The following is a 25,414-nucleotide window of genomic DNA, read 5'->3' as shown; positions in this document are numbered from 1 at the left end:
ACTCACTGTTTCAAAGAGGACATTAAGACACACAACTTCGTGATTCATGAATATAGCAAAGTATCAATATACAAATTACCAATAGTTCTTATACAATCACTTGGTTTATAAAATACGATTTTAGATATCATAAAAATAAAATATGGCTATAGTTTCGTATCATTTCCAGCAGAAACGACATTTCTCCGGTCATATAGTAGAGCCATATGAACCATTGCCGGTTGGTGGAAAGATCATTGCCACCGACGACTTGTCTTCTATATTTCTTCGGCCCACCACTCAGTTAAACACTTAAATTTTCTTTCTTTACATAGTTTTATACATATCGTTTTGAAATTAAGGGGTATGGTATAGATAAGATTAATTCTTCTTCTTCGTCTTTATTAATCTTAATCATCTCTATTTTTTATGCTTAAAGGCTCCATGACCCACACATTGTTGGCCTTCTCTAGTTTCTCTTTACTTCTTCATTTTTAACTTTTTCTTTTGTCATGTTTCACTAGACTTATTGCCTCTTTTTAGAATCAATAGATTTCATTGAAAGTTTAGAAATATCTCTTAGATATAATATCATGATTTTCCAAAATATACATTTAACCACATTTTGATTATCTATATGAAAGTACATTTCAGTGACTTTCAGAGCGCATTTCCACAAACAAACTAAATGTGTTCATCAGCACCTAATAGTTAACTATAAGACTAGCAGATGTGATAACGAAAACATTTGTGTGTGGATTTCTATATTTAATGCTTTGTTATGAAGTAGAAAAAAATTTGAAGGAACACCAAAAGTAAAAAGCAAAATATTCAGTGAATGCTAATAGAGACTACGCATCAGATAGAGCTCTTTTGTCGTGTGATTCACGTACCGAAGCCTAACCGTTCGATTTATCTTCACTAGATTAGCTGGATATCTTGATCAAGGTTTACCATTCTAGCATTCAAATAAAATTAGTAGTGCTCTATCGAGAACGTATCCGATCATAGGTTTTTAATTATAGTGCAATGCCTAGATTAACTTTCACGTGTTAAATAGAAATATACGACGAATCAAGCCAAACAAATAAAAACATCTATTAGTAATAGAGAATATTCCTAGTAGTATATACAACAATTACTACAATGTCTGAAATGAAATAGTAGTCTGATGGTAAGAAAAATTTGGAACAAGACGTTAATCTATCAGGTTCAAATCCTGTAAAAAAAAACTAATTTGCTATTATTTGATTAGATTAAAATAAAAATATATTTCTAATTTTATTTGAAAATCAGAAACCATACTAGTCCTCTAGATGATTAGGTTGGCTTCAATTCATATGCTCCAGGTTAATACAAAAATTTGATTTCGAGTTTTAATATAATCAAGGAAATAAAATGGCGAATTCCTAGTCCACATCAATATCTCCTATCAACCGGACGTACCACCTGTGCCGATCGTCGTTCAACTTGCGGAAATTTATTTTCCGAAACAAAGGAAATACACTAGAGACGCACGTAGCGAATAAAAAATGCAACAGTGTTGGTGACAGATGCACGTCTCACAGACCAATCCTAGTTCCCTTTGTTGCTTTTCCCATTTCTACTTTCTCTTCTCTTCCCATCGGGAAAGTTCACAGTAACAAACGTCACAGTCAGTTAACTTTATCAAATGCCACGACGTCGTTTCAATCTCTTCTTCTTCCTCCTCTACTCACCAGCTCTATATAATGAATCTCTCTCTGTCTTTTATTTCAAAAACGAAAAAGAGCAATCAGAGCTCACACACTCTCTCTCTCTCTCTAGCTCCAATGGGCTTTCCCGTAGGCTACACAGAGGTGTTTCTCCCTAAGCTCTTCATACAAACGCTTTCGATACTCAGTTTCATCAGAACCGTCGTCTTCCATCTCTTCCGCTTCTTGGGTCTCTCCGGCTTCCTCGAAACGGATCAAACCTGGCCCGACTACCCATCTTACCCGACCCGAATACCCGAACTCCGCTCACCTTTCTCCGCCCTACTAATCCGCGAGATCTTACCGGTCATCAAATTCGAAGACGTGACGAGCTCCGGCGAAGATGATCTACCAGGAAACTGCGCCGTTTGTCTCTACGAGTTCGAAGGAGAGGAAGAGATCCGATGGCTGAGAAACTGCAGGCATATATTCCACCGGAGCTGTCTCGACCGTTGGATGGATCATGATCAGAAGACGTGTCCTCTTTGTAGAACACCGTTTGTTCCAGATGAGATGCAACAAGAGTTTAATCAACGGTTATGGGCTGCTTCTGGTGTTCATGACTTCCACATCGAGTACAGTCCCTTGTCGGAACTTTAGAGAAAGCTACTTTTGTCTCCCTCCCTCCTTGTGTCTTTTTTTTTTTTTTACTTTTCGCCACTGTACTTTTAAGTGTGCTTTTTCACCCTTGCTAACATTAGATTTGCCACTTTTATGTGTACTAGATTTTTTAACCGCGCTACGCGCGGATAAGATATTATATGTATTTCTCAATTCTAAAAAAAATAATGTATAATATTGTATTACATTATTTAAAGAATATAAAATAATACTACATAACATAAATATATTTTTTTAATTTTCTTTGTGGAAATCATTATGTTGTTTGATTGTTGTACTTGATTCACATATTTGCATAGTTATTTGTGATAGATGAATAACTATATTTTTATTATCAGTTATAATATATATTTATTATATAATATAAGAAAAATAAAATTATTTACTTTTAAAACAAACTTATCTCATGTTGGGGACTCGGTTATAGACATATCATATTCGAAAGAGACATTTTTACAGTTATCAATCTTCTTAACAGTCAAGAAATAAATCTGAATATCAAAACAATATCTCATACGATCTCTTTGTGGAATAACTGCTCTGAAGAAATTGAATTTATGCATCAAAAATGACTGAAAATGGATGAGCAGATGTGTTATCTAAGTCAGATTTACAAAATACTATTCATAGTTCATATATCATTTATGTCCATCCTATTTTTTTGTCCATCCTTTCTTAAACATCTTGAAATAACTAATGCTAATTAATAATAAACTTTTTGCTGGAAAAAAAAATCAAATTTGTCTAATTATCGCTTAATTTGTCTAACTGATATATATGTATTTCTCAATTCTAAAAAAATAATGTATAATATTGTATGACATTATTTAAAGAATGTAAAATAAGACTACCTAACATAAATATATTTTTTAAATTTTCTTTGTGGAAATCACTATGTTGTTTGATTGTTGTACTTGATTCACATATTTGTATAGATATTTGTGATAGATGAATAAATATATTTTTATTATCAGTAAATAATATATATTTATTATATAATATAAGAAAAATGAAATTATTTACTTTTTAAACAAAGTTGTCTCATGTTGGGGATTCGGTTATAGACATATAATATTCGGAGGAGACATTTTTACAGCTATCAATCTTCTTAACAGTCAAGAAACAAATCTGAAAATCAAAACAATATCTCATACGATCTCTTTGTGGAATAACTGCTGTGAAGAAATTGAATTTAGGCATAAAAAATGACTGAAAATGATGTGCAGATGTGTTATCTAAGTCAGCTTTACAAAGTACTACTATTCATAGTTCATATATCATTTAAGTCCATCTTTCTTAAACATCTTGAAATAACTGATGCTAATTAATAATAAACTTTTGGCTGGTAAAAAAAAATAAAATTTGTCTAATTATCGCTTAAATATTTTATTAATATTGTCTAAGAAGCTTTCAGTTGATATCATAATTTAATTTTTATTAGTTTTTTTGTTAATTTATAGAGTTTTTTGTATTTAAGATTTTTTTTCCATATTAAGCTTATATTTCTTTCACATAATATATATATGTCATAAAAATTACCATCAAATCGGTTTTACTTATTTATTATTTTGTTTTTAATAAAAATACACTTTTTAAATAATTTAAAATAAAATTATATATTAATATGTTGTATTCTAACAATTTAATTTATTTAATTAATTTGCTTTGGTGGATAACTTAAAAGTTTTCATATGAATCGGGGAAAGCAAGCTTATGTTGTTATATTATATTTATTTGTGTACATGGAATCCATATATAATGCTAGTGTAATAAAGAAATAACGTTATTTTTTTGTAACTTCAAAAAGATATATTATTACAATTTGAAATTAATCAAAATTGAATAAAATGGTAACTAAATAAATATAATTGCTTTTTATCTTGTTTAGTTGGATTCTCATGAAAAGAAATCGATAGGTTAAAAAATGTTTCAAAATTTGTTGTGTTATTGTTTTGTCTATAAATTACAAAATGTATTGAATTGATATATTTAATTATTGCACCCTTAAAAATATTTTATTAAGACATTAGAGAACTATGTTTTGAGTTGTTTTGTCAAAATTGTACAAAAATCTATGCTTTTTTCATATTTGTTACGAAAATTTATATGTTAAACTTACTTTTACAAAATTCTTAACTTTGTCACGAAAACAAAAATCTATGCGTTTTCATATTTCTCAATGTTCTCACACTTTCAAAGAATATATTAGCTTAGTCACTTACTTTTTTTTTTTTACAAAACAAAGTATTGAAAGTTGAATCCATATTATTGTAAATTTACATAAGAGTTTGTGATTACATATTTAGTGATTCTTGTATATGTGTCCAAGAAGGTTCAATGGCTTAGTGGTATATGCTCTATATTTATGTCGTACTAACCCGGGTTCGATCCCTTCCTTTGTATTATTTTTTCATTTTTTACGAAAAAATAAATGAGATGACGTGGCAAGTTCGAACTCTCTGATTGGACGATTTTTTGTGCTTACGTGGACACCCTAAGAGGAGCTTATATCCCCCTTTTAGTATAGTATAGATATGAATGAGAGATGAGCAATAAACATAACCAAATTTAAATAAAAAACGAGAGTATATTTTTACTTTGTAAATAAATCTCGGATGGAGATGATTTGAGCCACACTTACTGAAAAAAAAATGATGAAAGCCTAAATCCAAATTAAAAAGAGAAATAAATAGATGTGAATGAAACTAATCTGAATTCTATATTTCTTCTCCACACTTTGTTTTTAACCCAATAAAGTTGTTTATTTGCAGACTGAAATTTATAACCTTAAATTACTATTTATAGTAACTTATACTGTTTCAATTAATTCTGAGATTTATCAATACATTAATAACTTTTAACCGGGAGTAGTTAAGATCTTGTCAGTAGTTGTCTCTGGCCACTGACGATTGATCACATATGTAACTTTTAGCGTGTAAATTATCGTTAATATTTTTTTAAAAAATAGTCTCACCTTTTATTTTTAGATTTAACCAGAATTATTTAAATTCAATGGATCATGGTGGTAATGAGTAAGTTTCGTAACATGCCTGGTCAATCAGTCAATTTCAAACGTAATGACTAACTAAACAAGTTTTATTTTGATTAAAAAAAATCAAAACCACAAAAATCTCGAAACCCGAACATTAACTTAAATGCATTTATCTATCTGTATATGTACTTTCTTATAAACCTATGACAATCAGTAACAACAAAGCAATTTGAGTTATGCTTAGATGGTCGTGACTCGTAGCCATACATATGAAAATCCATTAAAACATCTTAAAATGTATAGGCCTAAGATTAAGAATATTAATTATAATATGTTTGACACTAACTCTAGACTCTAGTATGAACATGGCTGTAACAGTTAGAACCCGGAGATTAGTCGTTGGCTCCACACGCCTCCACCTTGAAGTCATATTAAACCGCAATATTGCTAGCACCTGAATTCCATCACCAACTGGACTTGGCTAGATATAAAGTTATGGGTTATAGTTATTGTTTGCAAGCAGGAGCTCATGTTCTTGAATTTATTAGTATTAATTTTCTCATTTTTAAGGCTACACGAGAACAAGCTCATACACTCAAGCTTATCCTTGCACACCATTAAAACATCAAGAGACTTGCGTTGGAGACGTGGTGTATAGTTCAGTGTATCTTTAGGGTAAGAACAGTTGAATGTTTCATTAATAGGACTGGACAAAATATCCGGATCCCAAGAAACATGAAACCGACCCAAAAATCAGGATTCCGAACTTGTTAGGACTCGGAGTAAATAACCGAATAAATCCTAAATTGCTATATCCAAAAAACCAGTACCAAATCCGATCCGAATCGAGAACTGAATAAGTATCCGAAAATATCCAAAAATAAAATATATATCTAAAAATGTTAGTTATAATTATACTTATAATTATTTTATTAATTTAAATTTAAATTAAATAACTTAGTTAATTTTCAATACTTTTGTATATTTTCAGATGAAATAAGATAGCTTGATAGAAATACTCAAACAAAACTGTATCTAATGAATATTTTTAGTTATTTTTTGGTACATTTGGAAAGTTTGGATACAAATTACCCAAACTAAATCGGGTAATATAGTTACTTTAACTACAAATATCCGAACATATTTTAGATATTTTGGTTATTTTCAAGTTTTTATACAACAGAATCGAATTCACCCGAATTCGGAAAGACACGACTCGAACCCGACCCAAAATTTTGTAATACCCGAATATGGCTTGATTCCAAAACCTGAAAATCTGATACCCGAAAGAACCGAAACGAGTATCCGAGTGCCATGCCTATTCATCATCATGCACCTGCACATTAATTGTATGCATCATTCTCAGTTCAGATGGTAATGGGTTAGATATATTCGGGCTAATACTTATTGTATTTTTTCCATTGATCTAACAGACTTGTTTTTGTTAGTTTGCGCCAACAAATGGGCCAGATATAAGGGCTAAAGCTCACAAAAAATTCCACACAAAGAGCCTATTCTTTTTATGGTGGACCTGGCTTTTTCTTCTGCTGCATTTTTTTTTTGTGGGAATAATTTTATATGGAATAAGTTATTCATGAAAAATCCACAAGCTGAATAATTTTCTCCATTGATTCAATAGGATGTGGGAAAAGGTGAATGAAGTTAAAAATATTCAGAAACAAAATCATAGTAAATGGAAGAGATGAAAAAAAAAACTTAATAAAAAATATATACTATTAAAAGATTTTTATTTGTAGAGAAAATAGATAGGTTTAGTTAGTTACGTTGAAAAAACTAGATATATATATATAATATATATATATATATATTATTCTACTATATATATATTTGAATTAATTTTTTTGAAGTAACTAAACTTTCAGATTTGTACTAACAAAAATGTACGAATTTAACACTTGATGTTTTTTGTTTATAACCTTTTATACAACAAAATATAGCAACATGTTCTGATTTTTTAACAATCATATATATACATGATCATACTTTTTCCCAAACTTATTGAGTAAAAACATTGGTATGCTTAAATTTAGCATTGTTTGACTAATTTTTGTGATAATATATTAGTACTATACACATTTCAGATATTTATATAATAATATTACCTAATTAGGTTGAATTTATTTTCATTCCACAGTCATTCCTTCAAATAATTTCATTCATGTTAAACATGTATCTTTATTTTGGAACATATGTACTCATTTCCCCCTAATATTCATTTTCTCTTATTACTAAACTAAAACTGAAAAAAAAACAAACTTTAATAGAAATAAAATCCCAAAAATATTAACCCTTCTTTCTCTCTCTTATCCGCTCCTTCCTGTCTCTTCCCTCTCTTCCACCGCCGCCGTCACCCTCCTCCGACAGATTCAATCCTCTCCTCCTCCGCCGCCACCACCACTCATTACCTCCTCCGCTTGTAAGGTACGACAACGCTTGTACCCTCGTATCTATTGATTCATTTCGATTCTCCATCGTTCGTATCTCTCTCTCTCTCTCTCTCTCTACGCGTCTTGCTCTTTTCGTCTCTCCATTGTATCAATTGAGCTGGGCACTCGTCTCTCCTTCATTTCGAATCCATTAGTATTCGATTTCGCTTTCAGATTGTGTTTGGGGCTTAGGGTTTTGCGGATTCGATTGAATTGAATCTCTCTTAAGAAATGAAAAGCTGCTAAAATAGACATATTGATTGTGTTTTAGCCTCTTTTTCCACTTTGGTGTTGGAAACTGATTGAGATCAATGCTCACTTTTTTTTCTAAGTGTTGCAGAGAGTTGCAGAAGCTTAGTAGGGCTCTTCAAATCAATGTCAGAAGCTGATATGGCCATCATTAAACCTGAGGTTAGCTTTTTAAAGTGTTGGACTTTAATTGTCTTACCATCTTGAAAGTGATGGCAACAAGGAGTTATGCTAAGTTATCTCATGGCTCTCATCTAGTATTTATTGGTAATATTAGTTTTTGGATAGAGAACAGAGTTGAATGAGTAGTTGATTTACTTTACCTTTGAACCAAGACTCAGTTACTTTATCTGTGGTATCAACACAGATGATGATGAAATCGTATATATGGCTTGAAACGACTGATGGATCAATCCAACAAGTGGAGCAAGAGATTGCAATGTACTGCCCCATGATATGTCACGAAGTGCTACAGAAGGGTCTGGGTGCTGGATCGTCTAAGAACTGTGCAATATCTCTTCCTCAGCGAGTTAATCCAGCCATGTTAAGCTTGATTCTCGATTACTGCAGATTTCATCAAGTACCTGGACGTTCTAATAAGGTTTGTCTTTTAATTGGGAACAAATGGTGACATTGATAATCATATTGCCATTTATTCATTAGAGTTTTTTTTTTAATTACTATTTAGGAGCGTAAAGTTCATGATGAAAAATTCATCCGGATGGATACGAAGCGGCTCTGTGAGTTAGCCTCAGCCGCTGATAGTTTGCAGTTGAAGCCTTTGGTTGATCTTTCTAGTCGTGCACTTGCACGGATTATAGAGGGGAAAACCCCTGAGGAGATACGTGAAATATTTCATTTACCAGATGACCTTACTGAGGTATGTAGTCTTCAATATCATCTCTTTTTAAGGATGTTGCGTTCCCATCTGCATTTTTAATATTTTTGGTATAATTTATCAGGAGGAGAAACTAGAGCCTCTGAAGAACTTGATGGATGATCCACGTATCCGACTCTTGAATAGATTGTATGCGAAGAAAAGAAAGGAGTTGAAAGAAAGAGAAAAACTTAAGGTTTGTCATCACTTTACTCTAGAAACTTGGTTTGTAAGATTGGACTTTTGCAGTAGCTTTATGCTTTTTTGGTATGTCCATGACCCAGGGTAAAGAGGTTGAAGAACGAGTCGACGAGCGTTCTGTGGATGACCTTTTATCGTTTATTAATGGCAAAGGTACCTTTTGTGTCTTCATATCTCTCCAGTATGCCATGTTCCTTTTCTGCTTCGAGTTGCTCAATTCCATAGTTGACATGGCACCACATATTATTTCATTTATTGAGCCTACTTTGATGCTTACATTACACTATGCTATTTTTCTTGGGCTATTTATCGATCATTTTCCATGTTAATATACTTCTTGCTAATGCATTTATAGCCGAGTTGATGGGTTATTTACTGCACGAATCCTTGATGATATATTGGGCTTATCTTTCGCAGATCACAAGGTGGTAAAGACTTCCAAGAGCAAAAAGAAGAACAAGAAAAGGAAGGAGCATAAAAATAAGGTTTAAACTAATTTCTCTCTGATTGCTCTTGGTTGGTTGAAATCAATAAATCTGAGTGTGTTCCTTGTGCTTAGGTTTCACATAATTTGCATTCCAAGCAACAAGGTGTCCAAATTGTTGATGAGACAGCCTCGAGCTTAGGAGGAGTATCTAATTTACCCAGTATGGAAGAGGATATATTTTCACTGAAGACTGACTCTGAAGATGGTTATGTAGATGATGGAATGGATCCAGTTTTGAAGGAAATGCTTGATAGGTAAGTTTCACTTGTAAGTTAAAACACTTCACAGCCCCTTAAGATAATAAATGGGTGAACATCATTTTAATTACAGGGAAGTAGAGGATTTTGCTCGGAGATTGAACTCAAGTTGGGTTCTATCTTCAGGACAAGAAAGGCAGCCTGTGCACTTTTCCATAAACGGCAATGGGGCTACAAGGCGATTAACAGGTACACATGACAAGCCTTTTTGTCAGGGTTAATCTTTAAGGTGGTGATGTTGAACTGAATATCGAGTCTTGGATATAGCTATAGATGACTGATGGGAGAGATAGTTCAGTTTGCCTTCGGTTTTGAACATTGAAGGACCAGCTGCAGGACACAAATGAAGCTGATAACTCTATAGCCCAATGGCTGGAACAGTTTTGGTGATCCCCACACATTTAGATTGTAAGCAATTAGAGAGAGAGTGGTGTTCTTCATGGGTGTCCCCTCCTGTAATATATTGCTTTTGTTTTTTTTTTGTTCTCATAAACTGTTATCTTTCGTTGATCCGAGAGTTTAGGATGCAGTTTTGCTTCTCTTTTGATCAACCTTTGTATACCAACTTTTTAATTATTTATTGGTTACCTTTCTGTATTCTCATAAACTAAAGAAAATGAAGATGATTCCACTGTCTTTATCATCATGAACCTCTCTCACACAGCTTCGCCTCACATGAATGGGTTTTATAAATATTACATTCTATGTATTTACAGATGTGATCAAGATTTTGCAGCTTTATGTTCTCTGCCTTCTTCTTCTTCTTCTTCTGTAGCTTTTCAGGTAATGCTGGGGTCACTCATACTGCTTATGGTTTTTGGATGGCAAGTGCCAGAGTTTTGTGGAGTGACCGTAAAAGGCAACTCACGAGTCAGGTGAAATGTTAATTAAAGAGGAAGAATTTATCAAAAGGGGCAAGGGTTCTTCTCTCTTGTTCAGGATCTCAGGGCTTACAGGTACAGAGGGAGGAGATGAGTGGTTTGATTTATCTTATATTATACTTGATGAAGCCTCCGATCCTCCAAAGTATGACAATGTACCAGCAGATCGAGAAGAACTGGTTGGCGATGTTCTCTCTTTCACCTTGCTTTTCCCATTTGAACTTCAACTCTGCATATCTGAATTGGAGCTTACTTTGAGAGGACACAAGCCGCTGTATGCGCATATAATAGAGTTGAGAGAGCTCTGACTTCATCCATTCTAAGCTTCCCTACACTGGTTGCACACATGTAACAGTAACAGAGCATCAACTACTTTATATAGCTACGGAAAAGAGGATTCTGGCTTGAACCTTGTATGGATGGGATGTCCTTTGCAGATAAAGTGAATGTGACAAGCCGCAGAGGCGTATTGGGAGACTAAGATGGCTTTTCTCGACCTCAGTTTCTCCATCTTCCTGTAAATTGATCACCACTAATGTCAAATTCGAGAGGGGTAAAAAAGAAACAGGTGAAGAAGCAGCAACACAAAAGGCTGAAGCCTAAGAAGACAATACGGTGAATAGTGTTTGTATGCAGCTGCTCCCATTATGAACTTCTTGGCTCTGTTGTCAGAAATCATCTGCACAATTCCCTTCACGGTAGACCTTTGAAGCAATTCTCCTTAAAAATGTCACAAATTTCATATCTCATCTGTGTATATGACATACCCCTTTCTGCAGGCACAAACTTCATATCCCATCATGACTTACAATGGCAATATCATATTACAGTTTACAAATGGCTGACTCATACCAAACACGGCTAGTGATAGAACAATGAGTGTTCTACTACAAAACGTCAAAACACAAACCAATTAAAAATAAAGAAAAACGTCCCCAGGAGAATTGCACCAAGACTCGAACTCGTCTTCAGAGAACAGTGAGTGAGCTTCCTTAATTAGCCTCTAAGGACCTCAAGCTCTTTTTGATCAAGTCTTTTACAAAGGGAGGAACTGGTTCAATGGTCCAGGAGCTTGAATCTTGAAGCCATTCTTGGATTGCAGATCGAAGAGAAAGATTTGGAACCAAGCTTGTGTGAATAAGCCTTTTGTTTGTCATTGGAGAAGTCTCGTGTCCACTATCAAGCCAACAACGTATGGCCTCTCCTTCATATGTAAAACCGTCTGCTGCTACCTGTGGATCCTCCATCACATCCTGCAAACATAAGATGAACTTTTGTAATGATTCTCTTATATAGTTTTCATTGATCTTCCAATGTTTCTTTACCTGTGTAATGGGACATAAGAAGTATTGAGGCAGTTCAGGGTCCCTAGAGGGAGACACTTCCTCTCCCTCTCGTTTACTCTTCAGCTTTGATACTTTGCGAAGCTTTATCTTCAACTCTTCACGTTCATCTCCAAGTCTTCTCAACACTTCCATTAATACGCAATGATCGCCTTGGAGCTCTCTGATCACCATACTTGATTCAGCAATTCGTGACTCGGATTCTGATCTCATCTTTTCAAGTTGTTCTTTAGCTTCTTTCAGTGCCTTCTCTGTTTCCTTCCTACGCTTCAACTCATTGAGATACCTATTTTCCGAGTCTTTAGCCTACATATACAAGAGTTAGAAGATGTTAAATACTTCCAAGCTTTATAAACAAGTTAGAGTAAACTTATATGTATATACCCTTTTGATTGCATCAATTGCAGATTTTTCAGCTTCTTCACGCTTAGACGCCTCAAAGAGTGTTTCCCTTTTTGCTCTCTCAGCTTCTATGAGAGCTACTTGGTTCCCAACATCATCTTTAGCCATACTCGAACTTGGAACCCTTTCAGTTCCTTTAGTAATCTTGGATTGGCTCAAATAACTTGACGATGTACCTTCTAGATACAAGATTTCTCTTCTTCTAGCTTCTCTACATCAACATCACACACTTGTTTAGCGTAAGTCACAAGCAAGACTCAAAGACCAAACCTAAACAATGACTACTACTTTTGTAATCAGCTCTAAAGAAGATGAAAGTTTGACTCATAGTTGGCCAAAACCTTGTAAAAATTAGGTATCCATTGCAGGGAAACCATATATGGCAAGTATCTGGTGCTTCTCTGCGAATGTAAATAGCTTTCTTGGACTGCAAGTCTCTCATTTTCCTGGAAAAGTTTTAAATTCTTTACTTGATCAATAAATCCATACTTAAGATAGCAAATTTTTTTGACTCTAATGCTAGTAAAACCACTTACATTGAATAGTGTCTATCAGCTGCTGCTCCCATGACAAGTTTCTTAATTCCATGCTGAGATATCAATTGGAGTATACCTTCCTCTATGGAATCCATTTCAATATATATCGTCTCTGCACTGACCTAATCAATTCACAATTTAACTTGAGATTCAAGAAATTCAAACATCTCTTGTAACAATCAAGAACACATGGATAAACCTTATTATTTCACAATTAAACATGAGATTCAAGAAACCAGAACATCTCTTGTAACAATCAAGAACATATCATAAACCTAATCATTTCACAATTAAACTTGAGATTCAAGAAACCAAAACATCTCTTGTAACAATTAAGACATATGGATACCATTAGTATTGTCTCAAAATATTTCTAAACATTGTTTAAACAAGTAATGATATACTTTAAAAAGTTAATAGTTTCATATATATATATATATATATATGTTTATTTTTTAAAAAATACAGACCATAAACTTAGAAATATAATTCAAATTTTAAAAAGTTTAGACCCTCATTTATACATCTATTTAAAAAACTTTTCTTTTTTTCCTTTTAGAATTGGGATCTTCTCGACCGCTTCCGCCTAAGATATAAATGATACCTGCATTTGCCTGCAAATATGAAGGTACTTGTCCAGATTATTAAGTGCTCTCTTCTTCTTCTTTCTGTAACGCCGCAGTTTGTGCTCGTCGAACCTTGCTCCCGCTTGAAATCAAGAAAACAAGATTCAATTATTTTAACCAAAAATATCTACAAACTCTCCCCAAAAAACGAATATATATATACTTACGGATTGAGATATGGACCGGTTGATGAACATAGACGATGCAAAACTCTCTGCCTCCAGTGTTCTGTATCGCCCAAACGAGACTAGACTTGCTCTCCAGATCTCTCTTTGTCACTGCTACATAGATCTTCTCATCCATCACCACCTTTCTGTTGCTAATCTTCATCGATTCACCGTCATCGCTGCCACCATCTCTTGTTGATCCAGCCATTTTCACATTTTCTTGAATCTTTAACTTCATCACCACTCACGTCCACATAAAAATCTGAGTAATCCTGCAGAAATGAGTGGTAAAGATTTGATCTAGAGCATTTTATAAGCCAAACTATTCAACTTCCAAATATATATATAGGGAGAAGCAAAACACGTTATCTGATCACTAATCCGTGTTAATTATAGACTTGTCAAGTTATCATAGAAGCGTAATCACATTATTACTTAGAGAAATCTATGAGTAGATAAGAAACTGACTTTCAAAGAACGGACCAAATTAATAATCTGAAAGTATGTTCGGTCTTTGTCAAGAGAATTTAGGAACATAGGAAAGTGAGATAGAAATTTCAAACTAGCACAAAAAAGTCTCGGAACATTCTTCAGGTCTCTTGTCGTCCAGCGTTACGTATGCATGCTTACTTCAGCGCCAATTTTATGTTTTACGTTTATGCCCCTGACAATCAACCTTTAAATTGTAATAATCCTAGAATGTGTTAGAGCAGGATTATCGGAGGATATAAGTGGGGTTTTTAAGCTGAGGGTCCCACTTTTTGGGTTAAAACCGGTGATAGAAGAGGTTAAATAAGGATCGACTTTGGTGCAATTTTTGCACTGTTCGCGAACCCATTGACACGTGGTGGCCTGCGATTGGTACGATTTTTAATTTTTTTTTTAAATCAGACAAAAACAAAAATAAATAGAAAAACTAAAAATTGGACCTATGAAACCGTGCAGTGATAATCATGGTCTTAGAATATTCTTTTTAACGGAAATCATTGGATTAAAACTCAAAATATATTTTAATGAAAGTAACTATAGACCAACATTAGCATTAGCATTAGCATTATGCTCTATATTATCCAATCAATTATTATTAGAAAATTATTAAGAAAAGCATTTACTAAATGCTAATGTTCTCCAAATGTTCTCTAGCCAATGCTCTCGAAACTTTTAGAAGAGTATTTGCGTTTATAATTTATAAAATTAAGAAAAAAATATATATATTAATTCATTTATTTTATTTAATAATATCATAGAATTATTTTTATATCCAGAAAATAAAATTTTGATTTCTAAAATTAATTTACAATAAAATATTTTTTAAAACAGTATTTCACATTTAAAATATAATTTAATTTATATATTTTAATTTATATAATTTAATTTATTTTAAATGAGAAAAGTTATTTTTAAAAATATAAATTTTATTTTAAAATAATTTTTTCGATATAAGCATAATTTTTAAATTATTAAATAAAATAAATTAATTATATATCTTTTAAATTTTATATGTTAATATATTTATTTATATATATACATTAGAAATATATTCATTAAAAATAAATATATTATATACTAATTTTTATGATAATTTTAAATAACATGTTTAACAAAAGCATACAGCTCCTGCAGCATACTGCTTCTATAGCATACTGCTAATGCTAATGCTAATGCTCTACCAATCAATGTTTTAGAGGTGTCCTAGTAAGTAGTTTAGTTTTTCATTCATTTAGCAAACAGAGTGTAAATAATTTTTTTTTTTGGAGAAAAAAGAGTGTAAATAATTGAAATCATGTTCTTGTAAACTGGTCATGCAACTTATTTAACTTTGTTTACAAAAAAGTAAACTTATAAAACTTTGAAATAGTGATCTCACTTATGATGACTTTGCTTGAACAATTTATGTGTAGTAGAGTGTAATAACTGAAGTTATCCTTTTCAAATGAAATTAAATAATTGTTTCCTTGGACTTTTTAAAATTGTGGCACTACAAAAAAAAGACTAGTTTACATCATTTATTTTATATATTTGCATTAGTTATAAATGATGTAAAAAACTTTTACATCAGTTAAATAAATGACTCTGAAAGTGGTGATGCAAATAATTTACTTCATTTTAATCAAAACTGATGTAATAAAATTATATATTTACATCAATTATTTTAAATGATTTTAAAATGTATCATTTGTAAGAAAATGATGTTAACTTTAAGATCAGTTATGCGAAATGATTTTAGTATTAGTGTCAATTAGAAAAACTGATTTGAATTGTTAAATCATTTATTATAAACTGATGTAACTGTAACATCAATTCTTAGAAATGATATTAGTAATTGTATCATTTATAACAAGCGATTTTAAATAATATATCATTTTAAACAATTGATGTTAACCTTGAATCATTTTTTTAAAAGTGATTTTAATAATTATATCATTTAAAGCAAGTGATTTAAAGTATTATTATCATTTTACGTATTGATGTTAAATTTATATCAGTTTTAAGAAGTGATTTTTATAATTGTATCATTTACAATTTAGTGATTTAAATTTCTATCATCATTTGTATATAATTGATGCTAAATCTATATCAGTTTTCATAAATGATTATAATATATTTCACTTATATATAAATGATACAAATATTATTTTTATTTACATTTTTATGATTTAAAATATATATAAAAATGCAGGAAAATTAATTAAATGAATAAAACCTGATTTAGATAATAAATAAAGTATTAGAAATCAAATCAACTAATCCATCATGCAAATTCATAAAAATAAAATAAACTGAAAGTTACTGAAACTATTATTAAACTAATGTTGATGAAGATCACTGCCATTGCTTCCAACGTCTGAGTCTTAGTCTCTAACAGCATCATCACTCCGTTCCTGAAATAGAATTATACAACAAATCAGTTAATATTTTGAATAATTATTTATTATAAAACTAAAATTAATTATAATTTACCTGATTTGGATTTGGTGGAGATGGTACGTTGGCAAAAGCTGGGTTTGGTATGTTAGCAAAAGCTACAGCAAAACTTGAAGCCCATACTCTTGCCTAAATAATTAGTTCAGCATATATTAGTTTACATATATCAAAAGTATAAAAATACAATTAACTTATAAAATATATTATTACCTGTTCACCAGTTGAAGTACCAATTACTTGTTGGATGAATGTAGTCATTCCCTTGACTTGATCTGATAATTCTTTCACTTGTGACTTCAGGTCAATAACCATTTCTGAATTCTCTATCTCTTGTCTCGTAACAGGTGAATGGTTCACTAATTTTGAAGGTGTAGGTCCACGACCAACACACCGTACTCGTCCTGGACGCTCTGGACCAAAAACTTGTGCATATTCATCATCCAAACTAGCAATAGCATTGTTTGTCACATGTGACTTTTGGCCCAACAACGTCGTAAGTTTTTCCTAAACCACAAATGAAGAATAAATATCAAGTAGAATTAACATACAAACCTATGATAATATTGACTGAAACTAACCGCCCGTGTTTTTGCTTCTTCACATACAAAGCTTCCATTAGGTTTTGTACGAGTCTCGATAAAAAACTCTGCTCGACATGGTCGTTTTCCAGTCTTGATTGTCTTTGTAACATGCATAAATATATATAATATTAGTATAGTAAAGTAGTTTATATCAATATATAATAAACTAACTTTACATTACTTACAATATCATTTCTTTTCCTTGAAAAACTTTTTCTTCCACATACATGAGGCATGATATTTTTCTTTTGGCTTTCTGTATTCCTCTCTTGCATTTTCTGTAATCTCACATACAAAAATATTGCTTGTATTTGATATAGAACTATGTATAAATATCTAACAAATAAAACTGTACCTTCCACTTTTCAGTGAATCTCATGTGAACGAAATGACCCCATTGATTTTCAGGAACATTTTCTGGTCGATTGAGCAATGTCTCACTTAGACTGTCTCGCTTGTATTCTTTCCAAAGATGTAGTTTGACATCTTTGCATCTGCTACCTAATGCACTCATCACAAACACTTTTCTTGTCGCTGGATCATCAAACCAGAATTTGGACTGAAATAATAAAAAAAAAACAAACCATGTTCATCATACGAATATATTATCTTACATCTCAAAGTTAAAAATTTATAAAGAGATTAAATGTTATGTATTACCTGTATTACTTCCCAGACTTTATTTTTTATGTGAGGATTAACCATTCTCCAGTCACTGTAGTTAATGGGTAGCAAATTCACATCATTGCTTAGTTGACCTAACCATGACCCTAGTAGACCTCCCGACTCTCCGATTGGCTGGCCACTAACTTCGTCAAAATGAACAATCACTTTGCTATTTTGAATTTTCCAAACTTCTTTAGATGTTATCATTTTGCCTTCGATTTTCCCAGCAGTATCTTGTTAATAAAAACAAAATATGTGTTATATAATAGGCTAAATTAGCATGAAGTATCTATTTTTTTTATGAACGGAGCATATATAAATAATTCTAGCATTGCAACAAAAAAAGCTGATTATCTAGACAAGACATTGTGGAGAATAAACATTAGCTCTCCTGATAAACTAAGTTAATACGGTATAGCAAATAAATTGACTATAACTGAATCTTCCTTGCCCACAGAAATGACGGTGCCGTAGTGACTACGTTTAATAATATGTTCTCTGAATTTCAATTTAACTTTCTCTACACATTAAAAATATTTGATGACTAAATAACATAACAGTTTTAAGAAAATAAACAGTTTTAAGAAAATAAATTTCAAGTAAATGAAAGAAATAGTTTTTAGTTATATTACCTATAACTTCTATTTTCCATTTGAAACTTTTGCATTCGGCAGCAAGTGGAGGAGGCATGTCGTACTCTGTTTCCAGATATGGTAAATCATCTGGTTCTTGTGTTTCTGAGTCCATGTAATCCATGATCTAAAATAATTGAAATCAACAAATCTATGAATCAACGATCTTCTTCTCATTATTTAAAGTGAAGAATACAATACAATACCAAAAAAATAGAATTAGAGAGATACATCACCTTTATCCAATGAAATTCACCGATGTTAACTCGCAGAGATAGGTTGCGGGAAGTTTTCCCTAGAGAACGTGGATTTAGTATTTAGGAACCCTAATTAGAACAATTTTATTAGAGGTGGCCAGTTTATATAAAAATATAATTATTTCAATTCCCGCTTGAGATGAAAAGATAGCGGGATTTTAATTTTCACCAAATAAATATATTTTTAGAGTTTTCTTATCATTTGTGTGCTGATCCGTAAGCATAAAAATTAAGTTAGTTAGGATCACAAAATTATACTGGGGCAGCATATAGATTCCCTTAACCGTATATGAGGACTGCTCACTTGGCGTGCTTGACACCTGGATGCGTTCATGTTATATATCATGCGCACACATAGAAAACACACACACTTGAATATGCATTTAACATGGACATACAGCTCAAGCTAGAGTAGGACACCTGGATGCCCAAGAGCCTTTGTCACCGACAACAGCTATATATTTTCTGTTTGACAAAGAAATTTTATATTTTATGTTATAACTTTTCAGTGACTTGATATGTAGAATGTTTAAGAAGATCAGAGATAGAAAGCTCATGGAATTATTTGACAACGAAGCCCACCATGTGTCTATTGAAGTGACCATCGAATGCTATGCAACATAAATATTTAGGCACTATTACTTCCATCATATTCTGCACCTAATTAATAAGTCACAAACAAACAAGGAAAACAAAACCAACGGAAGAGAATAATGTTAAAAAGACTATACGAAAACCAGGAGAAAAAGAAGAGAGACAAAAGCATAAAAAACAACTTGTAAAAATAATTCATCATCAAAATAGTCTTTAACGTTCTAAAAACCAATAACCAAATAAATAATTAAATATCTCCTCAAGAAGAAACAGAGATGCTAGGTTCGAAACCATCTTCCAACGGCTATGCATCATTTGAATCACCCATGTCATACACATCTCGAGGTTGAACATGAACAGCAATATTCTACTCTACTTCAGAAGGATCTTTCACATAATAAACCATTTTTGCCTGAGACGCTAATATATATGGTTCATCCCCTTTTTCTTCAGTGGGTAAAAAACGTGAAAAGTTTACCATATGATGACCATACGCATCCTGCTTATAACCTCGTTCTGTACGAGTGTCCATCCAGTTACACTTAAATAATACAACTTTGAAAACTTCATAGTAATTTAGCTCCATAACTTCAATCAGATGTCCATAGTAATTAACAGTTCCTGTTCTTGGGTTTGAATCACGAGAACTAGCATAGCTCATAGTCTCAGCAGCCACATACACACCACTATTTTGTGTTTTCAGGTTAGCTTCTCTTTCTGTTGCCCGAAATTTGAAACCATTGACATTGTAAGCTGTGTACTTTAAAACTTTCTCAGACGGACCCATAGCCAAGCATCGTAAATCGTCAGTTATCCCATCTATCTCATTAGTCTGTACTTTCTGTCTGATCCATTCTGAAAAATTAATATGAACTTCTCGGTCAATGTCGATAGCACGATTCCTCCTGCCCTGATGAGATTGTTTTGTCAACAATTCATTTTTGTATTTCCTATACAAACAGTTAAAAAACATGTACATTAGGACGTCAAGAAAAAATAACTAAAATAATTATAGAACCTTACTCTCTTAAGTGATCAAGAAGTTGACAGTTGACTAATATATGTCGATGTGCTTGCTGCCTCTCTACATGATTAAGAGAATAAACTTGACCTGCTCCAACAAATCTTCCATGGTTTGGAAAAATATGTGGAAGTTCTGAATTTGTTCTTATACTAATCTCAACTGGAGGTTGATCATCAACGCGTCCAATCCGATTAAATCGTGTCTCTATATCATTTAGATACATTGAGCAAAATATTATACACTCATCAGCTAAATATTGCTCACTTATAGAACCTTCAGGCTTGGCACGATTTCGAACATATGATTTGAAGTATCCTAGAGTCCTGTAAATAACTGAATCATGTAAGTTTCCAGTTTTGTGTATATACATATACAGACATATACATAATAAAAAAAACGCACCTCTCAATCGGATACATCCAACGAAACGGAACTGGTCCACCAAGTTTTGCTTCTTCTGTCAGATGTACTATTAAATGTACCATCACTGTGAAAAACGATGGAGGAAAAAACATCTCCAGACGACATAAAGTCATAACAGTACGATCTTGTAATTTATCAAGCTCATCTATATCAAGAACTTTTGCAGATATATCTCTAAAAAATTGGCAAAGCTCGACAATGGCTGATGACACATCTGTAGGGAGCAGATTCCGAATTGCGACTGATAATAAATCTCTCATTATCACGTGACAGTCGTGGCTTTTTAAACCTGATAGCTTTCGACTGTTAACATCAACACAACTTGACAAGTTAGAAGCATAACCATCTGGCAGTTTAACATTCTTTAAGACACTTAAGAAAATGTCTTTCCCATGATTGTTAAGAGAAAAACATGCAGCTTGATATTTTTCATTATCATCAGGCCACAAGTCAGAACGTATATTTAGCTCACGAAGATCTTTTCTGGCATTCAGATTATCTTTCGATTTTGTTTTGTCATCCAACAATGTGTAGACTAAATTATCAAACACATTCTTCTCTATATGCATGACATCCAAGTTATGTCGCAACATTGTAAATTCCCAATAAGGCAGCTCAAAAAATATGCTTTTTTTCTTCCACTGCTGAGTACTAGATCCTCCGGCATCACTTCTGTCTCTCTTTCTTCCAACTACCACAGACTTATCTTTTTTACCAAGAGTAACATTAACTTGCTCTAATTGATGAATAATTGTGGAACCTGTCAATTTGGCTGGTGGAGATCTGGTTTCTAATTTTCCATCAAAATCTGTTCGATTCTGCCGAAAGCCATGATCTAGAGGAAGGAAACGACGATGACCAATAAAACAATTTTTTTTTCCATGTCGTAAACGTTGTCCGATTCCATCAAAGTTACAGGTTGGGCAAGCTGATGCTGTATACGTATTCCAACCCGACAAATTTCCTAAACCCGGAAAATCGCTTACTGTCCACATGATGGCTGCTCGCATGTCAAATGTTTGTTTTGTGGAAGCATCTAGCGTTTTAATACCATCAGACCATAGCTCCTTCAGATCTTTGATAAGTGGCTGCAAGTAAACATCAATATCATTACCAGGCATGTGTTTTCCGGGGATAACCATCGAGAGAATCATTGACGTCTGCTTCATTGACATCCACGGTGGAAAGTTATAAGGAAATAATATCACTGGCCAGATGCTATAACTACTACTCATTGTACCAAATGGGTTAAAACCATCAGTCGCCAACCCTAGTCTGACATTTCTTGGATCAGATGCAAAGTCAGGATATTTCTTATCAAACTCCTTCCAAGCCCTTCCGTCTCTTGGATGTCGTAGTTTACCATCATTGTTAGTAGCAGATCCATGCCATCTCATGTGGGCAGCAGTTTTTGATGACATAAATAAACGCTGTAACCGTGGCTTCAGGGGAAAGTAACGCAAAATTTTTGCAGGAGATCTCTTCTTTTTTTTTCCTGATCCAGATACTTCTGTGCTCTTTGTATCTTTCCAACGAGAGGCCTCACAGACTTTACAAACTTCCCTTTCTGCATCAGCTTCCCAATATAACATACAATCGTTTGGACATGCATGAATTGACTCATAAGTCATTCCTAATTTGCGAATAACCTTTTTCATGTCATTAAATGAATCTGGCAATTTGGCATGTGAAAATGCTTCTTTCATCAAATCAAGCACCATGGATATCCCCTTGTCACTAATGCCACACATACATTTTATATGGTATAACTTCAGAATAAAGGACAACTTCGTGAATTTATCGCATCCAGGATATAGATCTTGATTGTAGTCAGCAAACATCTCATCAAAACCTTCTCCTTTTTTAGAATTTCCACTTGAAGCTGATGGTCTATCAGTGTCCATAGGTTGCCCAGGAGACCCTTCTTCATGTTCCTCATTCATATTTGCACTAATATCTGGAAAAATATCATCCAAGAGGTTGAAAGTTGAATCTAGTTCAACATGAGCACTATCAGAAGGTACTCTTGCATTTTCCGTGACACACATATCTTCTCCGTGTACTATCCAACTCGTGTAAGAACTTAAAAAGCCATGACAAATCAAATCACCTTCGATATCTTCCCTTGTCTTAGATTTGGCTAGAGAACAACGAGTACATGGACATTTTACCATGGGTGCATTAGATTTACCAAATGCAAAATCCAAGAAATTTTTCACTCCTAATCTGTAATCTTGCGATAAACGTGATTTGTTTATCCATGATTTATCCATTAGAACCTGAAAAAAACAGACTTTCACAATTAGTAGACTTTTAGAAATTCACAACAAACAATTGAACTTCAAAACCCAACAAACTTCATATCAGTAAGTAATGGGAGAACAGTATAAATAAATTACCTCAATTGTATGCAACGTCTGATTTTCTGAGATGCTCACTATTGAGTTTTGAAACCAAAAGACAAAACAATCTTTGCCAGAGAAAGAGATATATATTAAGACTCTTTTAATTGTTAAGAGGAAAAAAAAAACAGGATTGATTAAATTTACAAGAAACTTACTTTCTTTTGTTATTCAAACTTTTTTTCAAAAGCTAATGGAAGGTGATGATGCTGTGATCGTGAATGACGTTAACGTAACGAAGCAAACTTTTTCTGATTAGGAGAGAACGCCAAATTTTTTTTTTGTTGTATATTCTATACTTTCTTAAAGATAAATATCAACTTAAATCTCTTATTGTCTTTCTACTATAAAATATTTATCAAAGTATATCAACATAAAATATAATTATGATAAAAAGTTATATATATATCCATATTTAAATATGTGATGAAAATTAGTTTTTTAATATCAAATATTTTAACTGATACAAATTAGGATAAAATAGTATCATTTATATTTAATTGATGTAAAAGAAAGAGATAGTTACATCATTTTCTTATAATTGAAGTTAATACTAATAATTATTTTTTCGAAAATATATATATAATTAGAATCACTTTTTAATTGATGTAAAATTTGTAACATTTGCATAAATGATTTTAATCCAGAATAAATTTACATCATTTATATAAATGATATAACTTAATAATTTAGCATCAGTTTTATTAAAGTGACGCTAATCAAGATGAATTATATCAGTTAGTCAAAGTGATGTTAAATTTGTTAAAAATGACATCAGTTGTTATAACTGATACTAAATTATCTATATTTTGTATCATTTACAAATAAATGATTGAAAACTGTATCATTTAATTTTGTGATACAATTTAAGTGATACAATTCACATCTTTTTTTGTAGTGTGGTCAAACACAGATTTTTAAACAGATATATACACTTAGAAGTTAAAAGTAGTTTTTCCTTTTCATTACACACTAAAGATCATTATATTAACTTCAACACCATTGTTACAAATTAGGCCGACAATTACAAGTAATTTTGGAATAACATGCCGGCGAAGTAGACAAACATCCCCGGAATCATGAGCCCACAGGACGGAGATAATATGAAAACATAAATGGAGATATTTGAACGGAAGAAGATGTCGAAGCTTTTTAGAGAGAGGTTGGAGAAAATTCTTAAAAGTAGTTATTTCATAATATCAAATCATAGGGACTTTACTGTGTTCACACAAATATTATATTGAGAAGAGGCGTTATAGATTTATGAGATCTAATTTATAATCCACGAACTTTGTGATTTTAGCTTTGTGATGGTAATTTTCGTCCCGCATCTTTTGAATGTAAAGTTAGTCGCTTCGGTTTTATTTCAATTTTTGACTTGAAATTTTTGCTCTAAAGACCATCACTATTAAGGGTATCTCAACTTGAGTATTTCACAATTTTCCAATGAAATTATAAGCTTACACTTATCGAAAGATAAGTCAAATAAGACGACTCTGAATTTCATAATACTCTCCCTCAGCCACGGCATAGAACAACAAAATAAAACTATATAAATATATTCCATGCATTTAAGCAAACAAACTTTAATTAAATGAGTTGTTATTCCAACTGTTATGTATTCAAGTATGATCCAACAGTTAGTTTTATACTTTTTATTTTAATATAAGGTAATAGTATAGTGAATAATTTAACATTTTACCCAAAAGAAAAAGAAAAAAAAATGTATAGTGAATACAATTGTTTCGTTCAACGTTAAATATGGACCGGTGTACTCCATTTTTAGCCCCAAAAAAAAAACTTTAATTAAATGAGTACATGGTGAATGGTCTAAATAAAGATAAGCATCGTTGTCTTGTTTGCATTTTCTGCCGGTTGTAGTTTACGTAAAAGTCATATCATAAATAAAGTCCAGCACGAGAAAGGAATTTTTATTTCTTTAAAAAAAAAAAAGAGAAAGGAATTGACGGGGTATGTCATATGTGAGCTATACCACGAAATGAAGGGAATGTCTTTGGTTCCGAAACATACGAACCGTGGCGATGCTGATGAAGCTGTTCTGTCAGAACGGTGAAGTTAATCTACGAGACTAGGACTAGACTTGTGGGAGTA

General features: G+C 32.4%; 4 protein-coding genes across 8 annotated transcripts; 2 read left to right on the top strand and 2 right to left on the bottom strand.

Moving 5' to 3' along the window:
• The first annotated feature begins 1,694 nt into the window (after positions 1–1,694).
• On the top strand, positions 1,695–4,913 carry LOC106356868 (brassinosteroid-responsive RING protein 1). Its single transcript, XM_048735677.1, has 2 exons — positions 1,695–2,432; positions 4,866–4,913. The coding sequence occupies exon 1, from the start codon at positions 1,710–1,712 to the stop codon at positions 2,310–2,312; it is 603 nt and encodes a 200-aa protein (XP_048591634.1). The 5' UTR covers positions 1,695–1,709; the 3' UTR covers positions 2,313–2,432; positions 4,866–4,913.
• Positions 4,914–7,567: 2,654 nt separating this feature from the next.
• Positions 7,568–10,440, top strand: LOC106353267 (SKP1-like protein 21). Of its 5 annotated transcripts, none has more exons than XM_022688933.2 (10): positions 7,570–7,767; positions 8,113–8,183; positions 8,389–8,622; positions 8,710–8,901; positions 8,984–9,094; positions 9,183–9,252; positions 9,517–9,584; positions 9,659–9,840; positions 9,917–10,032; positions 10,117–10,440. In XM_022688933.2, the coding sequence occupies exons 2-10, from the start codon at positions 8,148–8,150 to the stop codon at positions 10,122–10,124; spliced, it is 1,017 nt and encodes a 338-aa protein (XP_022544654.2). In that variant the 5' UTR covers positions 7,570–7,767; positions 8,113–8,147; the 3' UTR covers positions 10,125–10,440. The 5 variants fall into 5 exon arrangements, with proteins under 5 accessions (XP_013648439.2, XP_013648438.2, XP_022544654.2 ...); XM_022688932.2 differs by having other exon boundaries at positions 7,575–7,767; positions 10,111–10,440; XM_048735675.1 differs by having other exon boundaries at positions 7,575–7,767; positions 8,105–8,183; positions 10,111–10,440.
• Positions 10,441–11,538: 1,098 nt separating this feature from the next.
• Positions 11,539–14,107, bottom strand: LOC106353266 (U-box domain-containing protein 36-like). Its single transcript, XM_013792983.3, has 7 exons — positions 13,799–14,107; positions 13,610–13,713; positions 13,006–13,127; positions 12,811–12,915; positions 12,452–12,680; positions 12,050–12,373; positions 11,539–11,977 (listed from the first exon to the last, which is right to left on the bottom strand). The coding sequence occupies exons 1-7, from the start codon at positions 14,034–14,036 to the stop codon at positions 11,717–11,719; spliced, it is 1,383 nt and encodes a 460-aa protein (XP_013648437.2). The 5' UTR covers positions 14,037–14,107; the 3' UTR covers positions 11,539–11,716.
• A 2,073-nt stretch (positions 14,108–16,180) lies between these two features.
• LOC125576224 lies at positions 16,181–19,054 on the bottom strand. The gene is made up of 7 exons (XM_048735676.1): positions 18,603–19,054; positions 17,965–18,062; positions 17,660–17,863; positions 17,490–17,582; positions 17,302–17,403; positions 16,934–17,227; positions 16,181–16,852 (listed from the first exon to the last, which is right to left on the bottom strand). Exons 1-7 carry the CDS (start codon positions 18,724–18,726, stop codon positions 16,745–16,747), a joined length of 1,023 nt encoding a protein of 340 aa, XP_048591633.1. The 5' UTR covers positions 18,727–19,054; the 3' UTR covers positions 16,181–16,744.
• Positions 19,055–25,414: the final 6,360 nt, after the last annotated feature.

The sequence above is a fragment of the Brassica napus genome, chromosome A7 (genome assembly GCF_020379485.1).
Source record: "Brassica napus cultivar Da-Ae chromosome A7, Da-Ae, whole genome shotgun sequence".
NCBI classification, from domain to species: Eukaryota; Viridiplantae; Streptophyta; class Magnoliopsida; order Brassicales; family Brassicaceae; genus Brassica; species Brassica napus.
This window is presented reverse-complemented; position numbering and strand designations above follow the sequence as displayed.